Source organism: Onychomys torridus, chromosome 3 (assembly GCF_903995425.1).
Source record: "Onychomys torridus chromosome 3, mOncTor1.1, whole genome shotgun sequence".
Classification (NCBI taxonomy): domain Eukaryota; kingdom Metazoa; phylum Chordata; class Mammalia; order Rodentia; family Cricetidae; genus Onychomys; species Onychomys torridus.
This window is the reverse complement of record NC_050445.1, coordinates 13927773-13941241: the sequence shown is the minus strand read 5'-3', so window position 1 is coordinate 13941241 and position 13469 is coordinate 13927773. Positions and strand designations below refer to the sequence as shown.

At 41.1% G+C, this 13469-nt stretch overlaps 1 protein-coding gene across 5 annotated transcripts in view; it reads left to right on the top strand.

Annotated features, from left to right (window-relative positions):
- Pde1c (phosphodiesterase 1C) overlaps positions 1 to 13469 on the top strand; it is a 497292-nt gene that overhangs the window by 423996 nt on the left and 59827 nt on the right. For all 5 annotated transcript variants that reach the window (XM_036181396.1, XM_036181398.1, XM_036181400.1 and 2 more), the window contains 5 exons: positions 1105 to 1206; positions 1730 to 1850; positions 7100 to 7181; positions 10357 to 10477; positions 13027 to 13202. In XM_036181396.1, coding sequence (XP_036037289.1) covers positions 1105 to 1206; positions 1730 to 1850; positions 7100 to 7181; positions 10357 to 10477; positions 13027 to 13202 — 602 coding nt within the window. The remainder of the gene's footprint in view (positions 1 to 1104; positions 1207 to 1729; positions 1851 to 7099; positions 7182 to 10356; positions 10478 to 13026; positions 13203 to 13469) is intronic.

Below are 13469 nucleotides of genomic sequence, written 5' to 3'. Positions count from 1 at the left end.
TCTGAGCTAAATTATACCTCAGTGCAGTTGTTAGTATGGCATCCAGCAGCTTTCAGCAGTTCAGGGGAGGGGGAATGTCAGGAAAATTTGGGGTGCAGAAATCATTCTATATGATGCTAAAATACAGACACATGGCAGGGACATTTGTCAAATCCTGTGGAACTGTGCAATATGATGAGTGAGCCCTAAGTAAGCTATGGACTTCACTTAATAAATGGTTTGGTTTTTGGGTTTTCAAGACAAGGTCTCTCTGCGTCATCCCGGCTGTCCTGCTGTCCTGGAACTCACTCTGTAGACCAGGCTGGGCTCAAACTCACAGAGATCCTCTTGCCTCTGCCTCCCGAGTGCTGGATTGAAGGTGTGCGTCACTATTGCCTGGTTCATTTAATAAATATATTGACTTTGGTTTATCAGTTGTAACTCATGAACCCCACATAAGCACAGAATGTTTATCATTAGGAAAACTACAGCAGAGAGGATATACCCTTCTCCATTTTTCCTGTAAACTTAAAAGTATTAAAAAAAAAAAAAAAAACCTGTTTTTAAATGTGGACTATACAACATACCCAATAAATTATCAGTCTAGCTTCTGGGATTATTTCAAGTTAGTTTTATCTTAAAAATGAATTCAACTGAGAAGCGAACACTTTAATTCAGATTTTGGCTTCACTGTAACTTTGCCTGTAGGTTTAATTTTCCAAATGACAGATGGATCATGTTCTTTTGTAAAGACTTATTTTACTTGTAAGTTTTGTGCATGTATGTGTGTCTGTGCATGGGTATGCTCACATGAATGCAAGTGCTCAGTGAGGTGATCTACCTGATGTGGGTGCTTAGACTTGAACTCAAGACCTTTGCAAGAGGATTAAATGCTCTTAACTACTGAGCAATCTCTCTATGCCCCTGTATCATATTCTTAATAAATTGTTCTTTGTCCTTAGCCTTCATTTATATCCCACTTCATAAAAATTCCACTGAAAAGACTGACATTAGATTTGAAATGCTGAAATAATTAACTGATTTTTGACTAAATGTGGCAAAAAAATAACTTAGATTTTCATTTTCTTTGTTTTCATGCCTTTTCCTCATGGGTGTCCCCAAAAGGGAGTTTCGAACCCTGGTAATTGAGATGGTAATGGCCACAGATATGTCCTGTCATTTCCAGCAAATCAAAGCCATGAAGACAGCCCTGCAGCAGCCAGAAGCGTGAGTAGCCTGTGACATCCTGTTGTCATAGGGCTTGGACTAAAATTTGCATATTTTATGCATTTAAAACACATCACCTTCAGGATAATGGTTGGGTTATCTCAGAAGATAGTGATGTCTGGAGCAAAGAGCTTGAACCTCACATAGCATCTCACAATTAGAGGTTTATCAGAATCAGACACGGCACCAGTTAGCCGCAATTACTATCATTACCCTGTTAGTAATTAAATGATCAAAGGTCTGATGAATGTAGAGGTAACTAAAGAAAGAAAGTGTTGTTTAGATTTTCATTGTCTGGTTGAAAAATGCAGCCATTCTATAAACGTGTTAAATGGGAAGTACATTATCCAGTAAATACTGAATGTTCCAACGTGGTGGAAGTACTTAGAGGTGATTTGCCCTTTCCTCATGTCAGTATCAACTGGGTTTTCTGTGGACAAGTAGAGGTGATTTTGAAGATTTTTGAAACTCCCAGTGTTTGAGGCATGTGGTTATTGTGTGCTTCCATGTGTTGGGTTTGCAGAATTGAAAAGCCAAAAGCCTTATCCCTGATGCTGCATACAGCAGACATCAGCCATCCTGCAAAAGCATGGGACCTGCACCACCGCTGGACCATGTCTCTCCTGGAGGAGTTCTTCAGACAGGTACCTTGTCTCTTGCTGCTCACCAGGGCACTGGATAATTTGGGAATTGAATATTTCAGCACCTCTCTGGCAAGGACCATAGAGGACATAGTTAATTTCTTTGAAGAAGGAGGCTTTTCTCAGTTGTTTTTTCTGTATGTGTAATGCTTGACTTTTACCTAAATTCCGATTCTTAAGACATGGTGAAATGCATTCTCTTAGGCATTTCTGCTTAGAAGAATGTGTTTCCTTATAGCAGTCTCTTGTCTAAGTGTCATTTGAAAGGGACTTTTCTTTTTCTTTTTTTCCTAATCAGTTACCAGAAATGTTATTTTGGAATCGCCCTGTGGGACTAAGTTGATAATCTCTGACTCATGTCTCTTATTGTTGAATAGGTTGTTTCTTTTGATGGATGAGCTGTGACACAATGTTCCAAAACTAAGATATGGCAACTATGAGTCAGGAAATCACTAGGAATTATTGTTCAAGTGTATTTAAAATTAGCGACACTTTCAATCCAGAGTCGTGTTATCTGAAAGAATAGACAGTCTTTAATGAGTATACCTTGCTTTAAGACAAACACAAATATGTAAATATAACAGAATAAAAGAAAGAAAGCAAGTGCATGTCACCAAGACAGATGTCTTTGGGGTTAGTTCATATTAGTAAATGAACTCAGCTAATTCTTGTTCATTCAAAAGGGGAAGCGCACAACATGGATTTTGAGAACTCTAACCCCCCATAAAACAGCACTTAATACCACACCTTACCATTGTTCCCACAAATGACTAGTGATAGGTTCTTTCTCTGAGCCGTAGTTCATTTTCTGTTGCTATAATATTGCACCTGAAATGAGATAATTTATAAAGAATAGAGATTTATTTAGGTCATGGCTTTGGAACCTAGAACTCCATGAGCATGGCATTGGCATCTGGTAAGCCCACTTGTTGGGGGCATCACAGTGCTAGCTCTGGTCTCTCTGCTTTAAAGTCAATGACACCTTCATGGGGTATTAGTGACCCACTCTCGTGATCTTTTCTAATCTGTGCTATCTCCCAAAGACTTCACCTCTAAATACTATTACCATATGACCTTGAGGAGTAAGTCTCAACCACCTTAGCTGTGGGGACACACTTGTACACTGGTTACCTTGGGCTTGGGTATGAAAGTCTCCTAATGCTTTTAGTTTGAATGGGAAAATAATTGCACAGAAAAATTTATGTGTATTTTTTCCTAAAACTGTATACATTGTCCAGTAGTAAGTGGGACTAGAGTTAACTGTCACTAAAGTCCCAAACTGTCCATTGGAGCTGTATTCCAACTGCTTTGCAGCCCAGGACTAAGTCACCTTTCTAATTCCCTTGTCTTTTGGGTTGTCTGTGATTTTTTTTTTGAGGGAACAGAAAAGATTCAGGGTAAGTTTGGACGATTATTCTTAAGAACCTTTCAGCATCGACTATCCTGTGTTCTCTTCAGTGTGTCCATGGGCGCCATTCCACATATGCACAACCACCTTTACACCAAGCTCGTGTGCCCTGACCTTATATGGGAAGTCTCCTTTGCACACTCGTTACTGTTCTCCAGGGAAATTCCCAGGCTCTATGATGAGTAGAATGGAGTGAAGTATGGGAGGAGCTTGACTGGTACAGGTGTGACCTTGATGTGCATACAAGGCCAAACGACTACAAATTTGTCCTTCATTAAATGGCTGGTTTTCTAACAATAGCATGAGACTTTTCTATAAATATGCACCCTCTCCTTCTTCATATGCTCCCTTTAATGTAGTTTTGTAAAAATACCTCCATCGTGCTAGTAATATTCAGTCTGTGGCCAGTGGACATATCATGGCTAACTCACGTAAGTTGGATATATTGAAGTAATTCCTTTTTTGAATCATGAGAGTGTGTGAATTACTTAATTATCAAGATTGCAAAAAGCACAGGGACAAATAGCCAATTGAAAGAAAGCACATGAATTATGAACCAAAGGCTGTGGAGCCTCCAGCTAGATCAGGCCCTCTGGATAAGTGAGACAATTGAATAGCTTGATCTGTTTGGGAGGCATCCAGGCTGTGGGACTGGGACCTGTCCTTAGTGCATGAGCTGGCTGTTTGAAACCTTGGGCTTACACAGGGACACATGCTCAGCCTGGAAGGAGGGGACAGGACCTGCCTGTACTGAATCCACCAGGTTTAAATGAATCCCCAGGGGTGCCTTGATCCTGGAGGATGTGGGAATGGAGGGGAGGGGCTTGGGGGAAGGTGGGGTTGGGGGCAGGAGGGGGGAAGACAGGGGAACCCATGACTGATGTATAAAATTAAAACACATAATTAAAAAAAATTATGTGAACATTATTTCCTCACCATAAAGGTTTGCATACATACACACACAGGTGCAAAGGGAATGAAAATGTGCTAGGTGCAGTATGGAAATAACCATACTGAATTTCTTGGCCTATTAGGACTGGTATGTTAATTCACTGGAATTGAACTGGTTTTAGTGAATGTAATTCTCTAAAGTATTTTTATTGTCTTAATCCAGATGCCAAAGCATAGCTGGTAGCCCATGAAACTCAGAGTAATGTTCCTCCAGGTCTTAATGATAGCTTTGAAACTGGACAGTTCACATGGGAAATCCCATAGAGCCTTTTAAGATTACATTCAGAAAGTTGGACTATATTTCAACATAACAGAATAGCTAGCCCTTGCGAACATACATAGGCATCCTTGCTCTTCTATAGTATGAACTGCCATCTTCAGCTTCATAACCATGTTCTACAGAATCCTCAACACAGCCTCAGGATGCTTTCAAATGAAACACTGACTTTGAAAAAAAAAAAAAAGATGTCTGCCTTGGTAAATCCATTTCATTCTGAGATGATTAGAGGTTCATTTTCTTTGTATAACTGTGTACTTTTACGGTTTGGAAACATCTCACAGTTCTTTTCATTTCTTCTGTGTCTGTGGGAGTTTCCTGGTTTGTTTTATTTCATATGTATTACTGAGTGTTTTCCCTCTCTCCCCTACAAGACTGTTGTTATTTTAGTGTTTTCTTTCTTCTTTAGTGATCCTGTTTGCATTTTTATTCATCTCATTTACTTTTATTTTTCTAACTCCCTGAGTTCAATGCTCACTTCATTTGCCTTTGTTTTTTGTTTATTTAGAAAACAGAAACTGAGAAGTGTGTGTTTATTGATGCTTCTGACATACTGTGCTCCAAAGCAGTCTTTAGTAACTAGTCTTTAAATTTGCTTTTCATTTTTCTTTTAACCAAGAGTTATCTCTAATAGAACATTTTCAAACTTTTCTGTATTTTTTTGTGATATGTTTCTTCACTTAATAGATTCCATATTAAGTTGTTTTTATTGATCAAATAATTTCTTATTTTTTATTTGGAGCTTAAATTAAATGTATGCATATAGCACCTTTGTGCTTGTCTGTGGATCATGGAAGATTTCTGCATCTTATTTTCAGTATACAGTCAAAAGACTATCAGATGTATCTATATGATAGTAAATCTTCTCTATTGTGACAAGACATCTGAGAATATGAACGTAAAAGAGGGAAGGTATATGCAGGCTCCTGGTTGCAGAGGTTTCAGTACATGATTAACCTGCTCCATTGTGTTTAGGCCTGTGGCAAGACAGAAACATTGTGGCATACTGTCAGGGAAAAAGAATACTGCTCCCCTACTGGTGACCAGGAAGCCAAGAGAGCCAGAGAAGAAATTTCTGAGGACACCAGATATGTACCCTTTAGAGATGAGGCTCTAGTGACTCACTTCCTCCAAACCATTCAGCTCTGAACTCATCAGGACTGGGTTCATTATACCAGCTGGGGACCAAGTTGTCAACACATTTTATATTCAGCCGTAGCAATTTGCTTTCTTCATTGTGTCAGTTAAATAACTTAGATTTTTATATATCATTTTAAAATATGTGAGCTGCCATGTGTTTTTATTGTTTTTTTCTTTCTATGCATTAGACTTTTTGCTCCATAAATGCTGCTTCTATGTTATTTGGTTGTTGGTTCTTTGTAGTCATTAGGCTCTTGTAGTATGCAATAGCTCTGATCAATATAAAGCCTCTTAAAAATCTACCTGGTGCTTTTGCTAGAATTTTTATCTGACTCCTTGGTGACGTTACTTAGAAATAAGCATTCAGATGTTGGGACAGTCTTGGCTGCAGGCTATTAGGGTTTCTGAGTGCTACTAATACAATGGTAATGTTCATTACAATTAGAGTGGGCTAGCTGGAACAAATTCACTCCATGTTTCTCAAAGCTCGACTTCAAATATGGCTTTCTCTATGACAACAGTAATTCTTTTGTTTGCCTATATATCTTTTTGTCATTTTGCCTTATGATAAGCCCTTTAGGTTTAGACTGTTATCCACATTTAACAGATGGAAAGTTGTGAAATAGCAAAGGACAGTAACCTTCCTTGGACCATACACCATAGCAGTAAGGCAGGATTCAAGCACAGACTGGTAGCCATTATCCTGAGTGAGTTTCTACCTTTAAAAAAAAAAAGGAAGAACACAGTCCACTAACAGATATGAGGAGATATATTCTTCTCCTTCCTCTGGACATGACAGAAAGATTGAACTTATATTTCATGTTTTTAAAAGCCATCTCCATCAATAGTTAGATGTCCTATAGCACTTGTATTAGAGTGGTGCTTCTGGGTGCCATGAAAAATACTTTGTCCAAACAGTTATGCTGTATAGTTGACTAATAGCTGGTTCTTTCTGGTCCACTTTTCACTGTAAATCAAGTGTTAGGAGAGGAAACAAAGAAGCATGTACTCCCTTTGTGTGTGGCTTTAGGTAATGTTAAGGGACAAAGGCACATCAGTCAGTTTGAATTTCCCTTTTGAACATGACTCACCACTGGGGGTTTAGTGGCTAGAAGAGGGCCATAGGTAGCTGCAGGAACACTGTGGAGAGCACGGCCTTTCTGACTGTGATGTTGGCTCTAGGCCACAGGACACATGGACTGCTGCCTGGTTTTCCATGGGGAACCTATTGCTGCCCAGTGAAGCTTTCTTTGGGACAGCATGAGACTTTGCATTCAGAGGGAATGATTGCTCTCCGGAAGCCACCACTTCTTGGTGTCTTTTGTTTAGAGGAGCAGGCCCACCAGGACTTATTACACAATGTAATTGTAATAATTAAAATAAAGATAAGTGGCCTAAGTGGTAGCTGAGGTTGCTAAATAAAAGCTGGGTAGCTCAGCCTGTTCCTTTGTTTACAGTGACCTTCTGTTTTTCTAGGGTGACAGAGAAGCTGAGCTGGGGCTGCCATTTTCTCCTCTGTGTGACAGAAAGTCAACCATGGTCGCTCAGTCACAAGTGGGTAGGTATTTGCCAGCTGCTTTGAAGGAGCATCAGATGGCATATCTGTGGAGGGCAGAGCTGCTGTGTTTGGGGATCCCAGGCTGGGCTCTGGCTCACTGCTGCCAGCCCTTGGCCAGGTGAAGTGATATCATTCTCTCTGGACTATGGCTTGTTCTGGGGAGCACACAGACAGAGAAACTTTGGAGTTCCCATTATTCTTGCCAAAAGGAAAGAGGGCTTCAACTTCCCGAGGAAATGGCCATGCAGGGCATACTGTAGTTGGGGAACCCATTTTGCTTCAGTGCCCCTACGGTGCTTCAACACTAGAAGGCATCCTATCATCTCCCCCCACCATTTTTTAAATACAGGACAGAGTTTCTCTGTGTAGCTCTGGCTGTCCTGGAACTTGCTCTGTAGACCAGGCTGGCCTGGAACTCAGAGATCCGCCTGTGTCTGCCTGCCAAATGCTGGAATTAAAGGAGTGTGCCACTACTGCCTGGTTATCTCCTTTTCTTGATGGTTCTTCTGTCCAAGTTTAGGACTTTCCTTCTTCCTAGGAGGCCTCTCTTAAATTGTTTTTGTTTCCTCACTCCTTTTCTTTGGTACAAAAAAAAAAAAAAAAGGTAAGAGAAAAAGAAAATCACCATAATACATGTATTACAAAAGCCCTCAACTGTGGGAGAGGGAAACAGTGTCATATATTACACATAAAATAAATGTCATGAGTGAACTCTACTTTAGAAGAATCTGTGATCACCCAAAAATCAATTTAATAAGCAATTACTGCCTTTTCTACTTGTCCATTTTGGAGGAGATATGGGGTCTCCTGTAATCCAGGTTGGGCATAAACTGGCCATTTAGCTAAAGCTAACCTTGAGCCTAGGCTGGACATGAACTGACTGTATAGCTAAGGACCTTGGCCTCCTGACCTTCCTGCCTTTGGCTCCCAGATGCTAAGACTGAGAATGTGTGCCACCGTGCCTGGTCTGCTTGAGCTTTCTGTGATCAGTCATTGTTTTATTTGTTTCATGATATATCTTGGGTTCCTGTTAGGTCCTGGGTATGGCTAGGAATTATAATAGATGCTATGAAGTCAAAAAGTAACTATACATGGTACCTGCTTTTAAAGATTTTATTAAAGCAGTATTAGACAGTGGGCAAGATGTTAGGAAAACAAAAGATGCAGAGCATTGTGCATGTTAAAGGAAGAATTCTTAACATTTTACAATGGAATACATAGACAGTATGAGAACCATTAGAGTCAGGTGGTCCACACAGACTTATTAACGGGTAATGTTTGAGCTATATCTGAGAAAGGATTCAAGTAGAGTCTAGGCAGGTAGTGATAGATAGTGGTACATGTTAGCAATGGCTTAGTGGTGGATAAAATGACACCACAGACAGGAGACAGAGAAAGCAGAGATTAAGAACTGCTTAATATGGTCAGTGAATTCTCAATAGCTCCAATATGGCAGGAACAGTGGGTAGGAAAATAGGATACAGTGAGAGACATTACAGGGAGCAATCAGGCCAGGATTTTACATTGTGCCAAGAATAGCGAATGTGCTTATACGTTTCTGTAGGAAATGGGGGCCCATCAAAAGAATTCTGTGTATCATCAAATACTGCAGATTGAGCTCAAATTTAAATTGTAGTGAAATGCAAAACACATTTTGTTACCAATGTTTTCTTAGCAGAGAGACAGTTCTTTTTTTGTGGGTTTACACTACAGCTGGTGTAGCATCCTTCTCTGCTGAGTATCAGCACCAGTATCACTATCCCTTCAGTAACTGTGACAACTAATACTCATCCCTGCATTTCCAGATACCCACTCAGAGGAGTGGGCAGTGACCCCCTTAGTGGGTATTTGTTTACTTCCTTATGTGTGACTATGGATGACTTACTCCAGTCCCTGGTAGTGCCAGTGTGTGTACTATTTTCACTCAGTGTGTCACAAATATTCATCTAGTTTCCTCTCTCTCTCTCTCTCTCTCTCTCTCTCTCTCTCTCGTTATTGTGGTTTTGTTTTGGGCTTTGAATTAAGATCATTTCTGTAAGCCACTTTTTGCTATCTCCCCAGTATGGCCATCTTAAAAGGTTTCATTTCACTAACTACCCTAACTCAGTATCTAGTCCTTTCTTCTAACTCTTTCCACAAGGTTCTGCCTCCTGTATGTCAGGCCAGCAGCTTGTAGCCCATCCTGTATTCTCTCATTTCTTCTGCTTTGTTGCTGGAGCCTCCGAGAGGGATGCCTCTAGAGCAACGCTGCCTTCTGTGCTATGTAGGCCCTTGGTGCCCAGTTCACAACAGCTCTGGGTCTCAGTTTCTTACCTTCTGTTTGAGCATCTGCAATAGCTCCTAACAAGATTTCCCCACCCTCTGTCTTTCCTCCTCACTGCCTTTCCATGCCTCTTGCTGCATGGACTGTATCAAAGCTCATTTAAATGTATCATCATAAAGCTGCCTGGATCAGGCCAGCCCAATACTTCTCCGATTCTAAACCCGAGGAATTTCCCTCCCTTAGCTGTGGATACCTGGCCTCCCCAAACCTTTTTTCCCAGTTCAAAGCATTCCCACACCGCAGGCATTGCACCGACATCTCCTGCACCCTTTTCCACCTCTGAGAGTCCCTCTACCCAGAGTGAATAGCCACACTGTTCATGCTATCCATCCTTAAGAGCTCAGTTCAAACACTAAACCTCTACACAATGGCTCACTAAAATAGTAAAATAACTCCTTTCATACTCTTCTATTTCTCTCCCAGGAGCCTTCATCTGGGCTTCTCCTTTGGCCCTGAAGAAACCATAGGGGTCATTTTTGTGCCCATTAAATCTTATCTATAAATTCCTTAAGGACTGTTGCATTGAATTAGTCATCTTCAGCCTTTTACAAAACACATCACAGTACTTACAATATAGCAGGTGTCAAATTGTATTTTTAAGCATTCAATTGAATCACTTATTAAAAAGCCCTAAGGAAATTATATAGGGGAAATGAAACTGACTCATGACATTCAGTAAGAATGAGACCAACTAGTTCTTGGCTGCTCTGGAGCTCCCACGTAGACACAGTGAGTTTTTTTATTTTTATTTTTTGTTTGGTTAGTTAAGAAAAGACTAATTGGTTTCAAGTGGAAAATCTGGGCTAGTCCTGTTAGCATACTGTTATCTAAGCCACTGTTGCTTCTCTGTAGGTTTTATTGACTTCATCGTGGAACCCACCTTCACTGTGCTCACAGATATGACTGAAAAGATTGTGAGTCCATTAATCGATGAAACCTCCCAGCCTGGTGGGACAGGCCAGAGGCGCTCAAGGTCAGTGGGACGTTTGAGAGCTAGGTGGGGTTGGAATTCTCTTGTTGGCGGATATGTGGGATCACAATGTGCTGTAACTCTCCTACTTCTTATACAAGACATGTCTGCCTCCATCTTTCTTCTGGAGGGTTTGGAATGATACTGTCTGTGTTCTCTAGGCTTGCTTGTAACAGGTGGTACAAGGCCAGAATGTGATGTCCACTCTCTGAAGCCTTTGCTTCCAGCAGCAGTGACCACTACACTTCTCCTGCTGTACACAGAAAGCCCTTGTTCCTCATTCTGCAGATGATCATGCTTTTGACCAAGTTCTTACAAGAAATGAGTCTGACTTTTGTTTCCAGGTTCAGGAAGAAACTAGAATATAGATTATATATATATATATATATATATATATATATATATATATATCACAACACCTCAAATTTAAATGTTTCCAAGTGCCACGGATCACAGCATAAGGCATAAAGATATCAAATCTAGTACAGTAAGAGGTCAGGCTCTACAGCCCGAGTTCAGGCTTAACATCCTTACTCCACTGCTCATTACGATGGATAGTCTCATCTAAGTCAGCTCAGTACCCTGGTTTCCTTCCCCAAGGCTGTGACAGAAACACAGACAAAAGCAGCTGTAAGGGAGAGTTGATTCAGCTTACAGTTCTTGGTTATAGTCCTTCATTGTGGGGAAGTCAAGGCAGGAACTTGAAGCAGCTAGTCACATCACATCCATACTCAAGAGGAAAGAGAATCAGTCATGTATATTTACACCCACTTCGCTTTTTCCTCTTTTATACAGTCCAGGACCCAAACCCATGGAAGTTCCACCGTGGGCTTGGTCTTCCCACATCAATTAATATAATCAAGATAATCACCCACCAATGGGTGCACACTGATGAACTTGATTTAGATAATTCTGCATTGAGACTCTTTCCCCAGGTGGTTCTAGATAAGCAATTAAACTACCCTCACATTCCAGTTACTCATTTGAGAACATAAGATCATAGTACTCATAGGCAATTGAGTTACTCAGTACCTATAGGATCCTTGGAAAGGCCTGTCATGGTAGAAGTGCTGGCTATGGCAAAGCTGCCGCTTAGTCTTTATTGGCATTGCTGATTCTGCTTCTAGGACTGCTTCCATCTCTGCTCCTGCTACCACCATTACCTTAGCACTGCCATCATCACCACCACCACCACCATCACTACCATCACCACCACCACCACCACCACCAACAACAACAACAACTCCACTACCACTACCACCACCACCTCCCCTACCACCACCACCAACTCCTCCTCCTCCACCACCACCACCACCACCAAAAACAACACCTCCACCACTACCACCACCACCACCACCACCTCCACCACCACCAGCATCAGCGCCACCACCTCCACAACTTCACCATTCCTAGCATGACTGGTAGCTGTTGCCAAACCCATTGTAATGACAGCTTACCTCCACATCTTTGCAAAACTTTGAACTTTGTTACAAAGGATATAGGTAGAATTGGTTTTAAAAAATGAGAAGGAATGAGCAGAGACATAAATAAAAAGGGAGAAAGCAAAGAAAGAGGAATTCAAGGTTGCTTAAGATGAATGAACTGACATTGAAGATGCTAAAAAGCAAGGGCAGAAGCCCTTGATAAGTCTACATACCTTCTCAGCCCTTTGGGATCCTTCATTATCATTTAGTGGATCTGACTTATGGCAGTAACTGGTATAGCTACTTAGGAACATATGACACTTCATCAGAAGAATGCTACACATATCCCATGTTTAAAGCACAAAGTAGAATTCATTTAAAATTAAATCTTTGGCATGGTTTGGTCATCCACTACCCCTAAGATACATAAGGGAATCATTGCTTTTTCTGAGCCTGGGGAATCTAGATTACAGGAATTCTAAAGGCCAATAAAATGGCTCAGTAGGTAAAGGTACTTGTCATCAAGCCTGATGATCCAAGTTTGATCCCCAAGCCCCCAGGAGCAAAGAAGAAAACATCTCCTGGGTTTGTGCCCTGGCATGTGCACATAAATGAATGAATGAATGAATGAATGAATGAATGAATAAATAAATAAATAAATAAATGAAATGCAATAATAAAATTAGAGGGATCTGGAGTCCAGGAGGAGGGCAGAGCTGGAGAAAAGTGTACAGTTTGCTGAGTAACTTGGAAAGGTGATCAGTGTGGTAGCAGGTAGATGCATCATGAACCAAATAAAACTCCAAGTTTAAATTTGATCATTTCAAAGAACAGAACAGAAGAAATAAATGCCAGGGGATTCTGGTTACCAAAAAAGAGAATACCCATTCAGGATAGAAAGACATAAGGAATACTGTGACACACAAAGAGGCAGTGTTTGTATATTTTTCTGAAGAAGCCTAGACTTCCCTACCTGTCTTGTATGTGAAAGTGCATCTCCAGGGTCCAGGGATATCATGGCAGCAACTCGGAAATGCTACCCAGTCATTTGTGGGCTTCCTCACGGCTTGCATGGTGCAGACACAGACACAAACATTCATCTTTGGTATGATGTCTTTTGTTCTCCAGTTTGAACAGCATCAATTCATCAGATGCAAAGCGATCAGGTGTCAAGAGTTCTGGGTCAGAAGGAAGTGCTCCCATCAACAATTCTGTCATCCCTGTTGACTACAAGAGTTTTAAAACCACCTGGACTGAAGTGGTGCACATCAACCGGGAGCGGTGGCGGGCCAAGGTGCCCAAAGGTAATGTGCTCTTCGGGAAGAATCTTCTAGAATTATCCAGAAGAACTCAGTGTCCACTTGCAAAATCAATGGCTCCCCTCTGTGATTTATGAGCCTTTCAAGTAAAGCACATTGCTCCAGGGACTGGGTACCACCATCTGCCAATTCTCATTCTGTAGAACATTGAATACCTGGTAGAATGTGGGAGCCCTGCAAGCCTCTCCTCCCTGTGTCTTTGTGTAACACAGCTAAACCTCTTTTTTCAGTGTGGGGTTCTACAGGCCTGGG